The sequence below is a fragment of the Syngnathus leptorhynchus genome, chromosome 12, assembly GCF_054491065.1.
Source record: "Syngnathus leptorhynchus isolate UIUO chromosome 12, UIUO_Slep, whole genome shotgun sequence".
NCBI lineage: Eukaryota > Metazoa > Chordata > Actinopteri > Syngnathiformes > Syngnathidae > Syngnathus > Syngnathus leptorhynchus.
This window is the reverse complement of record NC_141206.1, coordinates 6166598-6186992: the sequence shown is the minus strand read 5'-3', so window position 1 is coordinate 6186992 and position 20395 is coordinate 6166598. Positions and strand designations below refer to the sequence as shown.

Genomic DNA, 20395 nt, shown 5'->3' with positions numbered 1-20395 from the left:
ATATAAACAAAACTGGCACCACAGGTAGAGCCCGTACAACTCAAATGACTTGAAAATATGGTTTTGAAAGGGGTCCTATAAAAAAATAATACTTGACTTCACACTCCTGGTTAACTATAAAAACTAAGTGGGTGTGCACACTTGTGCAACCCCATTATCTCAGTTGCTTGTTTTCAATTCCCCTTGCAGAAAGATGTGACTCAACTCCTGATGATATATTTTGTAAATACCTTTTCAATTTGAATGGATTCTTATATCTTACTTTTCTCAATCTTTTATTTGACAATATATAATTAATTCCAAAAATAATTTCATCATCTTTTCCTGTCATTTCAAAATCCCTTTGTTTGTTTTTTTTATTGCAAGTTCCTGGCTACTGTAGAAAAGTGCTATCATGAACTTGTCCGTGACCCGTATAGGCGCGTTTCACTGTTGCGCCACACGCACATAATCATAATCCTGTCCTAAAAAAAATAATAAAAAAAAATATTCCCGTCCTGTTCCTTTAAAAGCAACCAGCCCACGCCTCTAAAAAGCGGCTCGTTCCGGCTTGCATCCTTTTTTTTTTTTTTTTTTTTTATTCTCGCTCTCCCCATGCTTGTGTGTCTGTCTCACTCACGCAGTCGCTGTTTTGCTCTGACGTTCAATGTTAGGCGCTCGGCGATAGGATTGCGCCTTGTGCCCCGGGCGCCGGTGCGCCATGCGAGGCCGCCTGCGAGGCGCCGTGGCCGGCTCCATCAACGGAGCAGTTAGATGCCACCATCTGAGCCTCCATACCACCAAATGCTCTTCTGTGCGTCAAGACTCATCTCCAGGCCTCCTTGTCATCATTCTTTCCATTTTTGCCATCTTGATGGAGGGACGTGAGTACGTTTCGGTTGTGATGGTGCGCCTGAGGTGAGTGACTACTTTTTTTTTTTTTTTTCCTGCTCCAACTTCACTTGCCCTTCAACTTGTTTGGATTGCACCGTGTTTGTTGACTGTGAAATAAGTTGGGTGCCAGCTCAGCGCCAAATGTCTGCAACTGGTGCTGAAGGGAGAAAGAGGAGGTGGAGGAGGATGAGGCAGGTGGTGCGTGGATGTTATTTGGCTCCATCAAAACACTAAACAGGATGCTTAGGTTTGATGGAGCAGGATTTCGCAACTTTAAAAAAAAAAAAATGGAATAAACACCTTATCTCAGTGAGTGGCTGCCATCTGTAAAGCTGAAATTTAGAGTCGAATTTAAAAGTCATTCCTGCTCAAATTCCACATTTGAATGAGAGATGGCTTTATGTGTCCCTAAACATATTTATGATTTTTATTTATATAATGTAGGTTTTTAAGATTTTTTTGTTTTGTTTTAAAAGCTACAGCAATATGAATTTTACCAAGCATTTGTAATTTAAAGCCTTGACAGTTGAGAAAAAAATCATAACCTGTTGCTGAGCCATTATTATTATTATTATTATTATTATTATTATAACCCCGAATGAAAACAAGGGCTGATTTGGAGTCATCATCAAAAAGTTTCCTAAATTTCCCAGTTCCTACTACTTCTCTGTGGAGATGGTAGCAGTCAGGTGACAAGTGGTGTCTGGTTTCCTCCATCCATGATGCCCCTGACATTCACACCAGAGCTCAGTCTTTGTTTCATCACACCAAAGAAATTTCTTGCTCATGTTCTGAAAGTTCTTCAGTGGCCTTCAGGTGAGCTGCCATGTGGCTTTTACTAAATAGTGCCTGACCGGTATATATATCCCTATTTAGTGTGGTCCTGGATCTATAGCTGTCCTTCTGGATGCTTCTATCCTTTTTTTTTTTTTTAATGTAAGTTGTCTCCTAAAGATATCTTTTTCAGATTCCACAACACCTGTTTGCTTCCATTGCCGCAGATTCAAATCGAAGCGGTTGTTTTTCTGAGCTGTAACAGTTGTCCTGCCTGCCTCCCACCGAGATGCTGCCCCCGCACACTCCAACCGCAGCCATTCGGGAAAACACACACACATGCAAAACATGACACACTTATATGTTCATATTTTGTATCCTGGTGGAGTGTTTAACAAGAACCATAACATTTTCCAGTTAAAGGTTAATTTCCAGTCACAGTTGACATTCAAATAGTAGCCTGACCTTACACGTGCAGGGGAATTACTGACTTTTACGATAAATAGTTCTTCTTCTGGTTTTACTGGTCTGCAGTGGATCGGTTTTATTCTGCTTTATCACCTTTTGTTCATTGTTCCTTGTCTGTGTGTATCACACACACACAGACACTCTTATTTGGAGAACTGTGTGAGCACCAACAGAGCTGTTGTTAAAGAATATAGATTTTTTTGTTGTAGATTTCATCATTTCAGATTTATAGTAGAGAGTAAAAGTCATCAGGGGGGAAAAAAAAAATATGTAGCTGAAACTCCCAATCACTGGACAATCGTGATTGTGCTCTGAGGGAAGTGTGTAAGGCGAGACGAAAAAACAGGATATGACAGTTGTTCAGAGCAAGAACAGGTGGCTGGAGTGTTACGTTCCCCACCAGTTGCTTTCCTCCACCACTCCCCCCCCGGCTCAACCGTCCTCCTCCTTAAATTCTCACCCCGGGGCTCCTTTTGCCACAAGAGCGTGACCAAACTCTTCCTTGGACGTTATCGAAGGGAAGGTGGGGTGCAGTTATGGCGGTTAAATTTGGGTGCCTCACTGAAGGAAACATGAGGCGGCAAGGCAGCTTGTCCAGGCGTAGTGACGAGGCGCGGAACCCTTGGAAGGTGCGTAAACAGAATATATGACAAATATGTCAAATGGATTTTTTCAAGTGCCGGTTGAGATGAATTATGTGCAATGTTACAGCGGTGATGACCTCGTGCTCACAAATTAAAATGAACTATTCTGATTGTATGAGCACTTGGATTGATTTTTAGCATTTTATCTCAAGGATATGTGGAAAAATGTTTTTTTTTTAAAATTCAGATTAGAGGGAGAGTTTTGAAATGTGAGCTAATGTTGTTGGCACAAGATGAAATGTTTTCGCCTTGAAGTTTTCCAAGCCAAACAACCTCAAACATTTAAGGGCCATTGATCTTGTGTGTCGAAATCTTCATCTTTTGTTTAGAAATTTTGCACGCTCAAAACAAGCATGCATATTTTGGAAAACACACGTCTTCTGAAGTTCAGACCTGATATCATAAAGTATTTGCAAGAAGTGTAATTATACTCATTGTGTTCGAAATATATTTAAAAAATAAGTTTGTGTTTGGTATTTTGGTAGAAGGAGGCATTTGGGCAATTGTGGGAGGGATCACAGCCGACTGGATTGGGCAAGGATATATCAGAGGGTCCACAAAACTTTTTTTTTTTTTGCAAACCCCCCTAAAATTCTTGGAGAAATGCTAATAAAAATTCTTTATATGTTCTTTACAGGGGTGGAATTGTTGAAAAACATTCCCGGAAAATTGGAAAATATCCAAAAGTCAATTATGTGACCTGGCATCTGAGGGGAGGGGAGGGCATTATTATTTCGGGGGGGGGGGGGGGGGGCAGTGGCCCCATGACCCCCCTTTGGCTCCACATGTAGTGCAAAGACTAAGACATTTTCAAAGCATGAAATGAGGCACAGATAAAAAGAAAGCAGCAGCTAAACAAAAAATCTTACAGGATTAAGGGTGATCAAATTAAAAATTTCATTTCAACAAAAGTTTTTTTTTTTTTTTACTTCACGTAAACATGACAAAAGATTCAAACATCAAAGAACCCATTCCAGACCATTCACAGTTCTGGTTGGATTTGATTCTCTTTGAAGCCTTTCATAGTCTTTATCATGAGAGCATCTAGTCAAGCGGCATGTTTTGTCTCTCCAGTCTTTCTTGAGATGTATTCCCCCTGACCCGTCCGAGTCGGGATGCCGGTGCAGGCGGCCCAGTGGACGGACTTCCTGTCCTGTCCCATCTGCTACAACGAATTCAACGGCAGCAGCCAGCAACCCGTCAGCCTGGGTTGCTCGCACACGGTGTGCCGAACGTGCCTCCACAAGCTTCATCGTAAAGCCTGCCCCTTCGACCAGACCCCCATCAGCACGGATATCGACCTGCTGCCCGTCAATTGCGCTCTCCTGCAGCTAGTTGGCGCTCAGGTAAAAAAAAAAAAAAAAAAGGAAACCATTTCTGAATGAAGTGGATTGTAATGTGATTCACGTCTAGGTTCCAGACGTGCAACCGGTCAGCCTGAGCAGCGACAAAGATGTCGGACACTATGAGGCCTGCAGGGTGTGCGTGGAAGAGCTGGCTCTCTACCTCAAACCAATTAGCGCCACTAAAGGTAGGAAGTCTTCATTATTCGGATATTTTGTGTACCGTGGTTATAAAGTTCCCGTCCTCCTCCAGTCGCGGCGTCTCCGAGTCCGAGCGCACTCAGCCGACCCATGCAGAGGAAACTGGTGACGCTGGTCAATTGCCAGCTGGTGGAGGAGGAAGGTCGAGTACGAGCCGTACGTGCGGGCCGTTCGCTGGGCGAGCGGACGGTCACCGAGCTCATTTTACAGCATCAGAACCCGCAGCAGTTGTCTGCTAACCTCTGGGCTGCGGTGAGAGCGAGGGGATGCCAATTCCTAGGACCTGGTGAGTGCATATGAGTGTTTCTGAAAAAAAGAACGAGATTTTATTGAACAAAACTACCAAACCCAGCCACATATGCTGAATCTGTTGTCAACCACAGCTCACGCCCGGACACTCACGCACAAACACTAATATTTACAATTTACCGGTAACGTTCGTTTTTAATTTCATGATCATTCTTTCTTCATATTGTTTCCCAGAATTTGTTTTGTGTCTTAGAAATGTTCAACTAGTTCTAAGTAACCCCTTTCTTCAGCCATGCAGGAGGATGCTTTGAAGCTTGTGCTGTTGGCTTTGGAGGACGGTTCGGCACTATCCAGAAAGGTGCTGGTGTTGTTTGTTGTGCAAAAGTTGGAGGGACGCTTCCCTCAGGCTTCCAAAACCAGCATAGGTCATGTGGTGCAACTCCTCTACAGGGCCTCCTGCTTCAAGGTACGCTGCAACGTTTTTTGAACATCTTCCAAGGCGAACTAACCTCAAAGTAAAATATTACACAACAACAGAACAAAGGTTTTTATGATTTCATAATGATGAGCATCTTGTGAGTTAAACATTATCTGGCTGTTGCTGTGAGGTTTTAGTTGCTGGATTAATCAAAAGGAACCAACAGATCATTGCAGAAAAAGGGTATAAAATGGAAACAGCAAAGCCACAGGGTACATTCACGCGTGTTTGATAACTTCCAAACATCATAAAGCGAGCACCCCCTGTAGATGGTCAAAAGTCAAACGCGGCTGGGTAACTAACACACGGACTCCCCGTGGACACGCGTATGTATTTTTGTGCCTGTTACCCGATGATGTTCATAGCTGGCAGGGCACAAATGCCAACTATTTCCTCCCGGTGATGTAACAACATTCTATATTTGGGCAGGACAGATGCGGGATACAAAAGTAGGTCAAAATAAGGTAGCAGAGCCAAGATATGACATGATGATGACTTTTTTTGTTTTTTTTCATGCTGGGCTAAGATGATTGGTGTGATGTTGTCTAATGATGATTACTCATAGGGCAGATTCTGAGAAAGGGAGACTCCCTTTTCTTGATCTGATTTGAGTTGACAATGTCTGAAGATTCATCACACCTCTTAAGAATGCAGTGAACTTGCGGTACAAATAAATAATACATTTAAAAAAATTAGGTATCATATATAAATATATGATGAAATAGAGAAAAAGGTAACCTTTAATTGTTGAACCAATGAGCCGTCGACAGCTAGCTAGTTAGCGGATAAGTGCAGTGAAATCAATCACCTGCTAATTTTTTTTTTTTTTTAAACGTACGCGCAATATTTGAAGTAACATTTGAGAATTATTAACTGGTGTACAAGTGTAAAAGAAGTTAACCACGTTGAAACGTTGATCGATTGATGTAGCAGCGAGGCAATTAACAGCTAGCTAGCTAACAGCTAAGCGCATTAAAATATATTGTTAAAACTTTACTAACTGTCATACATGTGTAAAAAGATGTTAACCTTTGTAATATTCATATATTAAAACACTCTTTGGCAATTTAAAATGTAAATTTAAATATAGCAAAGAGCCAATTAGTGGCTAACGAGTTGAACCACTTAACCCTTCTAAGATATCAAATTGATGGCAAACTATATTATCGTTGTCCTGATTCATCATCCAGGTGACCAAGCGGGATGAAGACTCCTCGCTGATGCAGCTGAAAGAGGAATTCCGCACCTACGAGGCTCTCAGGAGAGAACACGATTCTCAAATCGTGCACATCGCCATGGAAGCTGGCCTCCGCATCTCGCCCGAGCAGTGGTCTTCTCTGTTGTACGGGGATCTGGTCCACAAGTCGCACATGCAGTCCATCATTGACAAGGTCTCATACTCAAAGACATTGATTTATTTCTCCTAGTATCAAACAGGCATATGGCGGCAAAGCACTACATGAAACTCCTGAGCTCATTTCAACATAGTTTCATGGCACAATGCAGCCACAAGATGGGGCTAAAGTAAAAAGAACATTTAAAAAAAACAGCAAATCATTGTATATATCACACAAGATACATTTATAACTTTGCAGTTGCAGTCTCCAGAGTCGTTCGCAAAGAGTGTCCAGGAGCTGACCATCGTCCTACAGAGGACAGGAGACCCGGCCAACCTCACCAACCTTAGAGCTCACTTGGAGTTGCTGGCCAACATAGACCACAATACAGGTTCAGTAAATTCCGTGACTTGTTTTATGCAAGATGGATTTGTGTGAAGGCCCTCGAATGATGATTCCTCATAGAGCAGATTTTGAGAAAGGGAAAGCTCCCTTTTGCTGATCTGAGTTTGAGTTGAGATATCTGATGATGCCTCACACGGCCACACAAAAACCTGACTCACAAAAGAATCTCTGTTCATAACATCCATGACTCATCGTTATGGCGAGTGACAAATGATCTGCCGTGCTGTGTGATGGTCGGAATATCGCAAGAAGAAAAATAGGATTGTGTTTTTCTTTTGTCTGCGTAGATGATGTAGCACCATCGTGGGAGGAGCTGGAAAATGTCATGCTGGCTATAAAGTTGGTGGTTCACGGCCTGGTAGAATTCATCCAAAATTTCAGCAAGAAGAGCCACGAGACCCCACAGGTAGTTTGACGTGCAGATTTCAGTCTTGGAATGATAATCAGTTTACTCACTGGATACATTTTGGTGGCATCTGCAGCATCAGGTGAACAGCAAGTATAAGACTAGCATGTGCAGAGATCTTCGTCATCAGGGAGGTTGTCCCAGAGGAACTAACTGCACGTTTGCGCACACGCAGGATGAACTGGAGAAGTGAGTGAGTTTTTAATAGTTTTTTAATTTAATTTAATTTAATTTAATTTAATTTTATTTTATTTTATTTTATTTTATTTTATTTTATTAAAAGGGTTAGTAAAAAGGGTTAGAAAAATTAAAATTAAAAAAAGATATCGATTGCATTGAGAGTCCTGCAGATCAATTCCATGATTTTCAGCAATGTTTTTTTTTTTTTATCACAGATTTCGTTTGAGGAACAAAAAGAGCGGAGGTGTAAGTCGGGCATTCCCTCCGTCAGGGGGTAAAACCTTTCCGCTGGAGGGCACCGTCCACACTGATGGGGCCGCAGGAGTTGGAGAGGAGGACGCCCTCACAGACGGAGACGCTCACTCACAACTCATCTCCAGAGGAGCTGACAACGTGGAAGGCATGAAGACAGCCGTGCCCAGCGAATCCGTTGGGGCCAGTGGCTCAAACGAGCTGAGTGGCACCAGTATGACATTACTGGGCTCAGCTGAACAGTGAGCATATTTTCCACTAAAATAAAATATATTTATAGTAAAATACATTGAATGTCATTAAAAAATCATTTTAATCAATGTTTTGTTTTCATTGCTTCTACCAGGAAGTCCATGTCTCCGCCTCTAACTCCCATCAGCCACTCTACAGCCTCATCCCCTTTGACCGCCTTAGGACGGGTGGCCGATGGTAGCGGGGGGCCAGCGCCCAAACATGTTGGTCCCTTCATGCTGCGAGTGCCCCACCCTTCTCAGGCCTCGGAGCTGTTCTACCAAGAGCAGCAATCTCCGTACGAGACAGCCCGCTACCAGCCGAACGGTGAGTCGCTATTTCTTCAAATAATCATTAGAGGCAGGCTCTTTATTTATTTCAAAATATATTATTCATGGTAATCATACAATATATATCAAGGTTGACTTGTTTACTGAATCATTCCCAGCCATATTTTTCTGCTCCAGGTTCCTACTACCCATCTCCTCTCCACCCTCCACACAAACCCTGCATGGCTCGCTTCCTCAGATCGTCCAACGTCCCAGAATCCTCTCTGCCTCCGCCGTCCTCCTTTCACGGCGAGCCTCAAATATCCCATCAAGCGCCGTCTTCTCCTTCCGCCGGCTATCCGCCGAGGGAGCGCATGAAACCCGCCGCCGTCTTCCACCACCACCACCACCACCCTGGCCAGCCTCAGTATGGACCTCTTACGTCTGCCCATGGAGTTTATGCACCTCTCTATGACAGCAGACGAGTGTGGAGGCCTCAGGTTGAGCCGTCATAAGTGAAATTCTCCAAAGGTCTCTCCCGTTCGTTAATAACGCATTTCCGTTGTAGCTGTACCATCGAGAGGACGCCAGAAGTAATTCGTTGCCTCCGGAGGTGCTGCATTCTTCTGTCTACCAGCCTCCACTCAGGGAGAGATTCAACTCGCTAGACAGCAACTTCTGCTCTGGATCCGAGCACCGCGCAGCTCTGCACAGGGTACGTCCAATATTGAGATGCATATTATTTTTAAACTGCCAAAAAAAAAAAAGATTTTCCTTGACTTTGTCTTCCTTCGCCCACATATGTCACCTCTCTCTTCACCGCCGGTCGTGGCGCCCCGAACCTCCTCTGTAGTGTATCCTCCTACTTGTACCTTCCTAAATATGTCTCTGCCTCTCCTACTCACTTCCCTGAGTTTTCCGATCATCTTAGTGCTCTAGCTGAAATCTATAATTGCAATGGTGAATTTTCAGGAATACGGCCGCGTTCCTCTGGTCTATGACGACCCCTTCCGACGTAAGCAAGAGCAGTGGGCGCACCACCATCACCACCATTACCATCATCATCACAGCACCAGCAGGCCCTCGCAAGCCTCAGCCATCTTCAACGTTGATTTGGGACCTGAGGTATGCGGCGAAACAAGAGCCCACAGCATGAATTGCAATTACAAGTCATTAAGTCAAGTAGAGGCAACTGGTTGAGTTTAAGATCTATACGCTTAATTGAATTCCCCGCTCTAAGAGCTTCCGTCAGGCCCGGCGTCTAATACGATGCGAGTGGGAGATAGTTGCTAAGCAACGGTGGACGGTGAAATCATGGCTCCGTTGCGTGGGTGCTTGTGAGAGAGGAAAAGGCATCACTTGAGACTTTTAACAAGCAGTCCAATTATGCTGATGAAAGTTTTGTTACATTTGATCCGTGTCATCTTGTTTTTCCCAGTATTGAAAATGAATTTCTGACTATCACAATAATTTGTTGCAGCACGTGGAGAGCAGTGGAGGTCGTTGCATGGGTTGCCGCTTCAGAGGCGAGGAGAGTTTGGCGCACTACTCGCCGTGGTCCTGCGCTTCCGCCGTCGGACCCTGTCTCAGCCCCTTTGAGCCCGAGGCGCTCACGTCAGCTCCATCCCACTCAACCTTGGAACAGTCGGTGAGTTTAGGAGGAAAGAGAAATGAACAGATATGTGAGATTTAAAAAAAAAAAAAATAGAAATCAAAATTGAGTGTTTCTTCTCACTTAGGAGTCGGACGGCTGCGGAGCCGGAGTTGTTAGCAGCGGCGACGTCACAAAGCGTTGGCTGCACTCGTTAGATCATTACAGGCGAGTGAATGAAGAGGACCCCATTATTCCCTTCAGCGAGGGTCCCATCATATCCAAGTGGGGGGCCATATCCAGGGCGGCACGCTCGGGCTACCACACCACCGATCCCGTCCAAGCCACCGCTTACCAGGGTGGTGCCAGTACCATGCCCGTCAACTTTAAAGGTAAGCGTAGATTGGTGGTGAAGCTTTTAATTAGTTGAGTTTAATGAATTGAGGTCTGTGAAAAAGAATTTTGTAAAATTTAAATATGAAATATTTGTTGGAAAATGCCTTCTACAAAAGCAGCTGATGGCTGTTGGGTTGACTATTTTTTACACATACACTCAATTTATCCACCCACTGAAGGTTGATTATTTTTTTGCTGTGATTTTTTTTTTAAGGACAATGACCACCAACCCACCGCAAAGAAAAACTTTTTGGAACATATCTGGTAGTAATAATGTCCTCTTACCTAAAGAACTGCGTATCTTACAAACTAGTTGAGATTGTCTCCCTCTGCTGGTTTTATCTGGTAGTGCACCCCTTGCCTCCAAATAATAATAAAGGTGGAATTTTTATCAGTGTTGCCTTTTCATCTAAAAAAAAAAATCATCACAATGCATTGTTAATCTACGCCTGCACGTAAATGTTATTCTTGACTTTTTATATCCTATTTTCCAGATTACAACTGCCACTTGGATCGCAGTGAATACAGGTGGAGCTCAAGAGGATCGGACTCTTCCAGCCACTCCAGTTTCCTCGAGAGGTACCACCGACAGTTGACACATCTGATGATTGGATGATTTCTCACTCGTGCTTTTCCGTGTGCTCACAGTGAGCAGCCTTGTCGACATTCGTCCAGTGAGAAAATTGCATGCGAACCGCAAAGCCACCAGACAGCCTTCAGCCAGGATCGAGAGCATAAAGAGAGTGAGCCGGGCTCCGAACGAGATATTGAGCTTGAGCTTTGCGCTCTGGACATGGAGGACTCGGAACCGCAGGACATCAAGTCTCAGGTAGAGCCTAAAAAAAAAACTAAATACCATCAAATTTCACATTTTGACGTTTCATCCAATCTCTCTTTTTGCCATTCAGGATTCTTTGGAGCTGGCATATTCCGAGGATGCTTCTCACCTCCTCCCACCCAATTGCTCCTCTCCGCTTGAGGAACAACATGCTGAAGATCCTTCACCGGACAAGATGGACACGTACCTGCTTAAAAAGATGGCCTTCAGGTGACTCGATGGAATTTTCAGCGGGGTCACATCCAGTGTATGCAAATCCTCGGAATTGAATTTTCTTCATCTTATATTTGCTCCCCAGGAAGTCGCTGTCTCCCGTAGGCCTGGTGTCCGGAGGATTGGCCGTCGGCAAACTGGTGCTGCGGACGGGAACGCCCCGACCCGGCAGTGGCGACTCCTGTCCCGAAACGCCCGGGGCGGAAATGCTGCTCAGTGGAAGCTAAGGGACATTTCAAATCACAACTTGACATGTAATATGATTCTGTTGTCGTTTAAGGCAAGCAGGACTCATTTCAAAATTGTTTTTTTTTTTGTGCTATGAATTTCAAATAATTGTGCATACTTTTTGTATTGCTCGTGCCTTGGAAAAATATTGTCTTTTTCTATACACTGAGGCATTATTATACTCCTTTCATGTATATTAGATTACGTCACCTTTATTTGTCCCACAATGGGGAAATTTGCATAATTTCTACAGGAAAGGACAAAAGAAAATACAACATGGGAGTAGGAAATTGACAAACTGTGCAATAAAACTAAAATGTCAAATTAATGAAACTACTCAGCCTTTTGCAGATTCCTGAGCGACACATGGAAAATGCTGACAATGGTGGAAAATGTACAATCTGTGAAACTGTAAATGCCATAAACAAAGCAGGATGACGGTATTCAAGAGAAAGTTTGAAACAGTCCACTCAAATGAGAATAATCATACAGGAGGTCACGTAGAGGTCAAAAGAAAAATCCTGCACATGCAAAAAAAAAAAACAGTGATCAATTTATTATTGTTAGACCAGGCACATTTTGAAAAAATCCATGATGTCATGCAATTTTCTGCTTCTCAATTGGAATACAGCAAAAATCACAGAAAAATTACATTGTGGTCATCTGCAAACAATGTGATGCAACGCCTTTCGTGGTCAGCTTTGGAATTTTATCCCCACAATCAGCAAGCAGCAAAGGACTCCAAAACAAAATGACTTTTGTATGTCATATGATGGTGCTGTGATTTCAGAGCCACCAATGAATTGCCGACAGTGCAAGTCATGAGATCCCCCTGACGTTTTATGTGGTTAATCATTGCTGCAGGTGACACTAGTCGAAAACGAAATTCAACTGTTTTTTTCTTCTCGCGGTGTGTCTTGGTTTTGTTTGCAAATTTCGCTAACTTCTGTGAAGTTGTTTGTCTGAGTATTTGGTTTCATCGTCTTAAATACGTGCCGATCATCCATACATATATCCCAGTCATAAATATGAGAAGAGCTCGCGAAATGAATATTTTGTACGTTTTTTTTTATGTCTGCTTTGTCAGCCGCTCTTTCCTACATCTGTTTACAACACTTCATCTAAAAGTGCCCGATCACAAATGATTAATCTTGCATTGAGGTGCCACAAGGATATCATATAATTTCAAATATTCTCTGCAAATATTGTATTTTCTCATATAGTGGACTAGGGCAGTTATGATTTCCTCACATTTAGCTCGCCTGAGCAAACATGGCAATTCCGTGAGGCTTGTTGTCTATATGAAAAAAAAATACCGTATTCCCATAACTCATGCTAGATATATTTTTGGGCCATTATTTAACTTTTTTTTTGTATCAGTATTGACCTTACCGTATGCAAAACATGACTACCAATTGTAAATACTGATTTTTCATCATTTCCTTGAAATTGCAGTGTGTGCACTTTTTTTTTTTTGTCATGCATGCAGCGTACTGTATTGTGCCTCTTGTGATGGCAGAGTATCAATGTAGTTGTGATACAACACGCATGCACACGCACGACCCCACTTGAAGAGTTCTGCACATGCCCACTGTGTGGCCACATCAGGTGCAGAAGTTTTGAGCTGCATGCTACTCAATTTTTATGATTATTATTATTGCTTGTTGTGATTCTATTCTTTGTTTTGATTGTACTTGTCTCTTAAGTCAATATTCTATGGAGGAGGCAAGTTTGTTTAATGTGAAACATAAACAGATGAAATGTTTTTTCTATGACTCATGTCTGTATTAGACGCTTTATTCGCAAATCTGTTGTTTGATTGAAATTTTTGAAGAGATGGTACACATCCGTCATTGTATAGTCCATCGCCATCGTTCGATGGATTTATAGGCTTATCTATATGACCCAATCAGATTTGGTTGAATGTTAGTCAGTGGGACAGTTGTGTAATGTTTCAGAAGGAAGAAAATGAAAATCCTTTAGAGACAGAAAAATGTAACATGTCCCCCCCTCAATGAAATAATACAGTTATGTATTTCATTTATTTCCTTGGAAATGTCACTTTGCAAAAGGTTTCCCTTTTAGCATATGCTAATGCATGGCTACGTTAAAGTTTGTGTCGATGAAGTTTTTATGGACAATGTGTACGATGCTGACTATTGTGTGTGCGTGGGTTATTTATTTGGTCTCTTTTTGCATATCACAGTGATGTAAAGCAACAAAATGCTTCTTTGTTACACTGTGAGATGAGACTGGCTGCATGCAACAATAAAGAAACAGAAAATGGCATGTTTTTTGTTTTATCCTTGTTTAAAAAAAAATCTAAAATCACAATGTTTTGGTCTAAATTTTGTTGGTCACGAAAACCTCATGCAGAGCTGTTGTGTGTGCGTGAGGCGCATGCGCGTTTGAGAGCGCGCATCACCATGCAGAAGCGCACAGAGTGCCGTAACACGCGCATGCGCAGTGCCTGTGACAGCGGGTTGCTCGGAGCTTGTGTTTACAGCTCGTTCGGATGCTGTGTTGGCTTGTGACGAAAATGGCGTATTACAATGTTTCGCCAAACGTCATTTGACAGCATATAACCGCGGTGATTTGAAGGTAAGAGAACTTTAACGAGCGAATGCACTTATGAATGTTGACTGCTTTTTCCGTTGCGGAAACAAAACATTGTGTCTATGGAGTGTAGCAGGCTAGCTTGACAGTAGTGGTGGCCTGCATGAAGGCTTTTCCTCCTCCCTGAATTCATGCACGACAATATTAAACACTCTCTCAAAATAAACCATGTCGGAGTAGCTTGTTTTCTCCCCCTGTAGTCAACAAGGTTGGCCGCTGTTAAAACGGACAGGCGCTCATGGGGCTGTGACGGCTAACCCCAGTTACAGTTCAGGTTGACGCTAACTACAAGTTCAGAGTTGGATTCATTCATCAAGCAAAATGAATCACAACAAAGCGTGAATGTGAATTAGCTGTGAGTTTAGAATATATTTCTGTCAGTGTTTGTGTGCATCACTACAGGTAGCAGCTTTGCCTGTGTCCGGATTAAATTGGGGGCCTGAAAGCCAATTAATGTGGAGGCTAGCAGTATAAAGTGTGCTAACAAGGCGTGACGTCTTTCAAATCTAATGTTGCTATCCACATGGCCTTACTGTTTTGTTTTGTCATCACTGATGAATAACAATGGGCTGGGTGTGCTGGGCGAATCCATGCTTTTCTCCTTTTTTTGCCTTTCCTGAGTGAGGCATTGAGGAGGGGATGTTGATTTGGGGCGTTCCAATGTGTTATTTAGTAAACAAAAGCAATATATGATGTCAATTTGACTCCACAGCTTCCCCGATTGCCATCACAAAAGATATATTTTCATTTTTCTTTGTCTAATGTTTAACTATTGCCTGCACGATCGCTCAGCGGACTGCCTCACAATTCTAAGATTTAGGATTCAGATCAGATTAAACGTAGCAATAGAATGTTTTTTCTAGGGCCGATATTGTTTTTTTTTATCTTTGTAAGTTAAAACAAACAAAAAAAAAGTGCAAGGAGTTCCCAGGCTCAGTGAACACCTCTTAGCAAGATAACTGTGTTATTACTGTTTATCTGTTTAGCTTTTTTTGTTTACTTACAAACTTTTAAACTTGTCGCCGACGCCATGCAAACTAGATGGAAATACATTTGTATTTGGGTGTGTACTTCCTTCCTTCATTTGTGCAATAGACAGTTTCTTTCACTGTTGCCTGCATGCTGCTCCCACTTTCTCGCTTATTTATTTGTATTTTTTAAAAGTGGCTGTTACCTCATGAGTCCCACTTTCAGCAAGCAGGAGAAGTCCCCCCCCACGTTACATCCGTCTTGTGTCCAGACAATCAAGATAACAGAGACTCAACCATTGTGAGCTCGGTGTTAGTGCTTCACTATCATATAAAAGACTGTCCAAGCTTGGCAAGAGTGGCAGAGGCTTGATGCTAATGCTAATGCTAGTGTGACAAGGCCTTCTTTGTAGCTGGAATAAGAGCTGCCAGCTAATGTCTTAGTGGTGTTCTTCGTGTCTTTACAATTCAGCTGATCCTTTGCAGACACAGTGGCCTGTTTGAAAAAAAAGTTGTTAACCTGCAAGAAAAAAGGTTTCATTCCAGATCCAGACACTGCCCATTGATTTCATCACCTCATGAATATCCTCGGCCGCTGCTGCTGCTGCTTCTTCTTTTTTAAATATTCCACTTTTTTTTTTTTTCTTCCATTTTCCAGGTGATTTTGCACATCATCTCCCACCGCTTCTTCCTCCTGCTCCTCTTCCCGTCTTCCATTCATGAGCAGAGTGGCTGAGCGTAAGAGCGTCTGCCATGGATGACAAGGGCTTGGTGGGGAAGATTAGCGTTTCGTCCGACTCGGTGTCCACTCTTAACAGTGAGGACTTTGTCCTCGTGTCCCGGCTGGGGGACGAGACACCCTCGTCTACTAATAATGGTAGCGATGACGAAAAGACAGGATTGAAGGTAAGGATGGTGACTCTCAGGTATGGATGCGCCAGGGAAAGAGGGACTTTTATTTTTGTTTCATTTAAAGGGGACATATTATGAAAAAAATAACTTTTTGATTACTTTCATATAAGATATACAATTGGACTCATTTCAACATGATAAGAAATGTGCGTAAAGTATGTTGAAATTTATTATCTATGAGAAAGTGTGTTGCATTGTGTAATAACTTATTGTTACTAAAGGTTTTGGGATGATAATGTGTTCATATGTGAATATTTATTTTGAGGTAACGGGTAAAAAAAAGCTGATATCACGTGAGACCTCCTTGGCAGTAGATGGCGCTATACTGCATCAATTTGACGACTAGTGTTGAAAAGGTCAAAAATGCAAATATGTCTCCTTTAAGTTATACATCGAGCATCGTCATGCTCACTGTTTTTTTTTTTTTTTCAATCTCGATAATTTTCTCAAATCACAAGTCAAAAGTTGCAAATGTTTTCTTTTCTTCCTATTTTATCCACATTGCCTTTTCCACACTAACCATCAAGTTAACCATTTGGTGTTTCACTTCTTTTCTTTCCTTTATTCACATTACCTGTCTTGATTAAGAAACCACTTACATTTTTTATATTTTGGGCCTCATTCATTCACACGTTGGTACTTCTTTTTTTTCTTATCGTTGTAATTTAGTTCCCAACATCCAATGTAAAGTCCAAAATTGTTTGTAGCAGTGTTGGGGTATGCTTAGCGATGAGTCAATTCAGTTTTGAATGCTTTCCATTTGGTGAACTTGCATCACGAAGGGATGAAGGTAAACTGAAGTGATACCATTTCGTTCGGCATCTTTGGCATTTGACTAGCCGCTCTCTTGTTTCCATTTAAGGCTTCGGGACGAAAGACGGAGGAGAGAGAATGTGTGGAGGATGTAGTCAAGAGTACCGTTTTCATCCTGTGCATGAGTTAGCTAGCGTGGTCAGCTGAGTGGACTTCAGTTACTTGAGTGCGTGAGTGCAGCCGCAGTTGCTTTGAACTCATTCCCCTTTTTTTGTGACAAGGGTGTGTCATGTCACAAAGAGAGCGAGGGACTTTGTGAGGGAGAAACTGCACAAGGCAGCAGGCACCATCTTGCCTGTGTCCCGGAGGGGTTCAGGTTACCCCCTCATCTCCTGTCCTGGCTCACTGAGGGCATTTTGACGCATTTTGACCGACTGTTTGTGAATTTACCAAATCACATTTCCATTCGGTCACCATTTCCTGCCTGCGACCGTTTCTCAACCTCTGCTAAAGTGTTTATGGTAAATTACCAGAAGAGGGCGCCACCGGAGCATGACAGAGAAAACAACGAGAGCGTATACTAAAGCTGCTTTAGTAATCATCAGTAATTTTTTTGACACCATCCGAGAGGTAATCATAATCTATCAATGTATTTCTTTACGTGGTTGGAGTGTTGTAGACTTGAACTGTATTGACTTGACTGCCAAAATTTCGGTTAGCTTGTTCAGCGGCCTTAAGATGGTGGCTTGACGTCCTTTGACGACAGCTAGGCAGCGCTCACCTCATTCACTTGTTCATCCCGACATCCCAATTTGGTTTCGCCGGCACAATCTCTTGACTGCCCATCACGTCAGAGAGGAGTCAGTGTGTCTAAACTTGTTGTCTGTCATGCAGGTGATTTCAGAGGAAGGGGTCAGCTTTAAGGTCAGTCTCTTTGCGCACTCTTTGCTTTCCCTCCTCCTCTTCTTCTTCGTTCTCTTTGTGTCACTTTGACGCTCGTCTCTCGCTCTTGCTGTCACTCGCTCGCTCTCTCTTTCTGTCTCTCTCTCTCTCTCTCTCTCTCTTTTTCACTTGCTGTAATGTGATCCCGTGGTGAGTGTCTGTGATTTGTGCTCTCTTGTTTATTTGCTGGCTGCTGAGTGAGCCCCCCCCTACACACACAGTTGCTCACTGCATCGCTTTAGCTATCATGGTGACGACGGCATTAAACATGTGTAGTGCGCATATGTAGTGACGCATGGCCATTAGCGTAGGTTTTTTCCCGCGAAAGGAATTACGACTATCCACAAAGGCCTCCCACTGTGGTATAGCTCAGCAAGATTATTGCTCAGCACATTCCTGGCATGGAAATGTCTTCAGGGATTTTTTTATTTATTTTTTTTGTCAGATGCCCATCCCCATTTCTTTGCATAGAATCCAAATACCACAACAGGAAATCGAGGAAATAACTTTACAATTAGGAATCATTTTGTCAGTGCAACAGCGCCTTCTTCAGTTGGATTTTTTTTTTTTTTTTTTTTTTTTTTTTTAACAGTTCTTTTCGAACTTAACACACTTACTTACCTAACTGACTTACTTACAGTTAATAGTGATCACTTGATGTACATGTTTTCCAAGAATTTGGTGAGAAGCGGAACCACAGCTGAGTTCCATAAAGAGGACATATCGAATGCGCTTATGTTCTTATCAGTACCATGCTGCGGTCAATCACATGTGTGTTTGTATGTTTAACAACATCTGTGGATTCAGCAATGTATGTGTCTTTGTCAGATTGTGGGAAATGGCAGCGAGCAGCAACTCCAGAGGGAGCTAGAGGATGTCCTCATGGAGCCATCGTCGGCTGAGGCCAGGCTCGGGCCCCTGGCGGGCGCCGGCGACCGGGGCCTCCTGCCCAACACAGCATCACCCGTAGCACTAGGCACCGACCCCCTTAGTGCCCCCGCACCCAAGGTGGAGATGGTACTTCCTGTTCAGACAGCTCAGGAGAGCGAGCTGAATGAGAGGTCCTATCGAGGTGCGTGGTCATGTCAAGTTTTTAGCTGGAAGGAACTCAATTGACTAATTTAACGGATGACATATTTATGCCTCATATTCATGCAGTAGAACACTTCAAGTTCATCCTAAGAAATTGGCAAAAAAAACAAAATTGGAAGAAAATAGAAATAAATGTGATGAAAGAAAAGTAAATTATTTAGGTTTACAGTTTTTATTACCTTGTAGTATTGATGTACATTTCTGCAAGGTGATAAAAAAAAAAATGAATGAATAAATAAATTCATTAATTAAAAATAAATAAATGTTCTTCATACATTTTTTTTTTTGCAGATACATGTGTTTACCACTTTGAAATGAGTGGAACCCAAAACCTACTCCTACTATCCGGGGCTAAATGTGCTCATGATTATTTAGATTTGAAACGGCAATGCGGTCTGAAAATGTAATCCTGTTTATCTCCAAACCAAAAACATTTTAATCCCAATTCGAAATGAAGGCCTTAATCAACCCTAGAAACGAATCTTAGGTCACACCGATTAAGAAGTTGGTGATGTCTGTCGTGACTCAGTTTTTATTGTTTTCGATGATAGACTGATAACCTGATTTATTTACAAGGCAAATTCACTGTATCCATATCAACATCACCTTGTTTTTTTTCCCCACGCACAGGAAAGTTACTTTATGTCCCTGGAGATGAAACTAAAAAGTAGGAATGGACAAACACTATGCTTTTTCCCTTTCACAGGAGATGAGTCATCATCGGACGGCAGTCCCGGTAGTCCCATCCCAGATGAGGACAGCGTAGTCTTCAGCCAGCTGACGTATCTCGGCTGCGCTTCGGTCAACGCCCCCCGCAGTGAGGTGGAGGCCCTCCGTATGATGGGCATCCTCAGGGACCAATGCCAGCTCCCCTTGGACGTCACCTTGTCTGTGCCGGGCGTGTCCGAAGGCACCGTCAGGTAACCGCATCAAATTAATCCGAGCCGATTAGTCGACATACTCACGTTGAGTTCTCCTCACATTTATTTCCGCAGGCTTTTGGACCCCAACAACAGCACGGAGATCGCCAACTACCCCATCTATAAAATTCTCTTCTGCGTGCGCGGGCACGACGGCACGCCGGAGAGCGACTGCTTCGCGTTCACCGAGAGCCACTACAACGCCGAGATCTTCAGGATCCACGTGTTCCGTTGCCAAATCCAAGAGGCAGTAAGTTATCTATCTTGGTTGAATTTCATGTTTTTACAACCCAGGATATTCAAAAGTACTTAATTTCTCTAGTGCTTATACAATAGAATACAAGAGACTAGCCATGTGATTAGATGATGATAAAAAATAGGAAACTCTTGCATAAAGGTTTTATTTTTAAGAGATACCCCGCCTATCGCTCAAAGACAGCCGGAATAGGCTCCGGCACAGCGGCAACGTTCGTGAGAACATGAAAATGAATTAATAAATGTTAAAAAGTCCTTTATAATCACAGCCAATGTTTGGTGGTGTTATTTTCTCATGTTGTGTCGTTACTTATTTTTGCACCCTAACCCTTTTAAGTCCACAAATTGCGCTTCAGAGTCTTCAGACCAGCTGAGTTGGGACACATGAGGAGACTTGTGATCCTGACATCTTTTTTTTAAAAACATTTTTAAAAAAGAAAAACACACATACAGGAGTTGATGCTTGCCTCCATCAAAATTTATTTTCTTTTAAATCACAGTCGGACGTTACAAAAATTGTTACTTTAGTTTTTATTCCTCCTTTAATAGATGTCTCCCACA

At 42.6% G+C, this 20395-nt stretch overlaps 2 protein-coding genes across 5 annotated transcripts in view; both read left to right on the top strand.

The window, feature by feature from the left end:
• The first annotated feature begins 1529 nt into the window (after window positions 1–1529).
• rc3h2 (ring finger and CCCH-type domains 2) lies at window positions 1530–13658 on the top strand. 2 transcript variants are annotated; one of them, XM_085926796.1, is made up of 20 exons: window positions 1530–2744; window positions 3834–4105; window positions 4173–4290; window positions 4356–4589; window positions 4843–5018; window positions 6221–6421; window positions 6626–6758; window positions 7060–7178; window positions 7255–7367; window positions 7574–7852; window positions 7957–8168; window positions 8309–8610; window positions 8679–8825; window positions 9083–9235; window positions 9591–9758; window positions 9850–10093; window positions 10592–10676; window positions 10746–10926; window positions 11006–11145; window positions 11234–13658. In XM_085926796.1, exons 2-20 carry the CDS (start codon window positions 3875–3877, stop codon window positions 11373–11375), a joined length of 3378 nt encoding a protein of 1125 aa, XP_085782922.1. In that variant the 5' UTR covers window positions 1530–2744; window positions 3834–3874; the 3' UTR covers window positions 11376–13658. The 2 variants fall into 2 exon arrangements, with proteins under 2 accessions (XP_085782922.1, XP_085782921.1); XM_085926795.1 differs by lacking the exon at window positions 1530–2744 and having other exon boundaries at window positions 3520–4105.
• Window positions 13659–13839: 181 nt separating this feature from the next.
• rabgap1 (RAB GTPase activating protein 1) overlaps window positions 13840–20395 on the top strand; it is a 32550-nt gene continuing 25994 nt past the window's right edge. Inside the window, exons 1-6 of one of the 3 annotated variants that reach the window (XM_085925730.1) lie at window positions 13840–13977; window positions 15619–15866; window positions 17520–17549; window positions 18396–18639; window positions 19366–19579; window positions 19655–19829. In XM_085925730.1, the coding sequence (XP_085781856.1) occupies window positions 15714–15866; window positions 17520–17549; window positions 18396–18639; window positions 19366–19579; window positions 19655–19829 (816 nt within the window). In that variant the 5' untranslated portion in view covers window positions 13840–13977; window positions 15619–15713. Of the gene's footprint in view, window positions 13978–15618; window positions 15867–16958; window positions 17256–17519; window positions 17550–18395; window positions 18640–19365; window positions 19580–19654; window positions 19830–20395 lie in introns of those variants that run through there. The other 2 variants (XM_085925731.1, XM_085925732.1) reach the window with 2 other exon arrangements.

What these genes read in the sequence shown, in the direction of transcription:
- rc3h2 (XM_085926796.1), top strand. Translation starts at nt 3,875, where the DNA reads ATGCCGGTGCAGGCGGCCCAGTGGACGGACTTCCTGTCCTGTCCCATC. An exon ending in AGAGCCACGAGACCCCACAG is followed by an intron (nt 7,179 to 7,254) that starts GTAGTTTGACGT and finishes TGGCATCTGCAG; the next exon opens with CATCAGGTGAACAGCAAGTA. An exon ending in CATGCCCGTCAACTTTAAAG is followed by an intron (nt 10,094 to 10,591) that starts GTAAGCGTAGAT and finishes CCTATTTTCCAG; the next exon opens with ATTACAACTGCCACTTGGAT.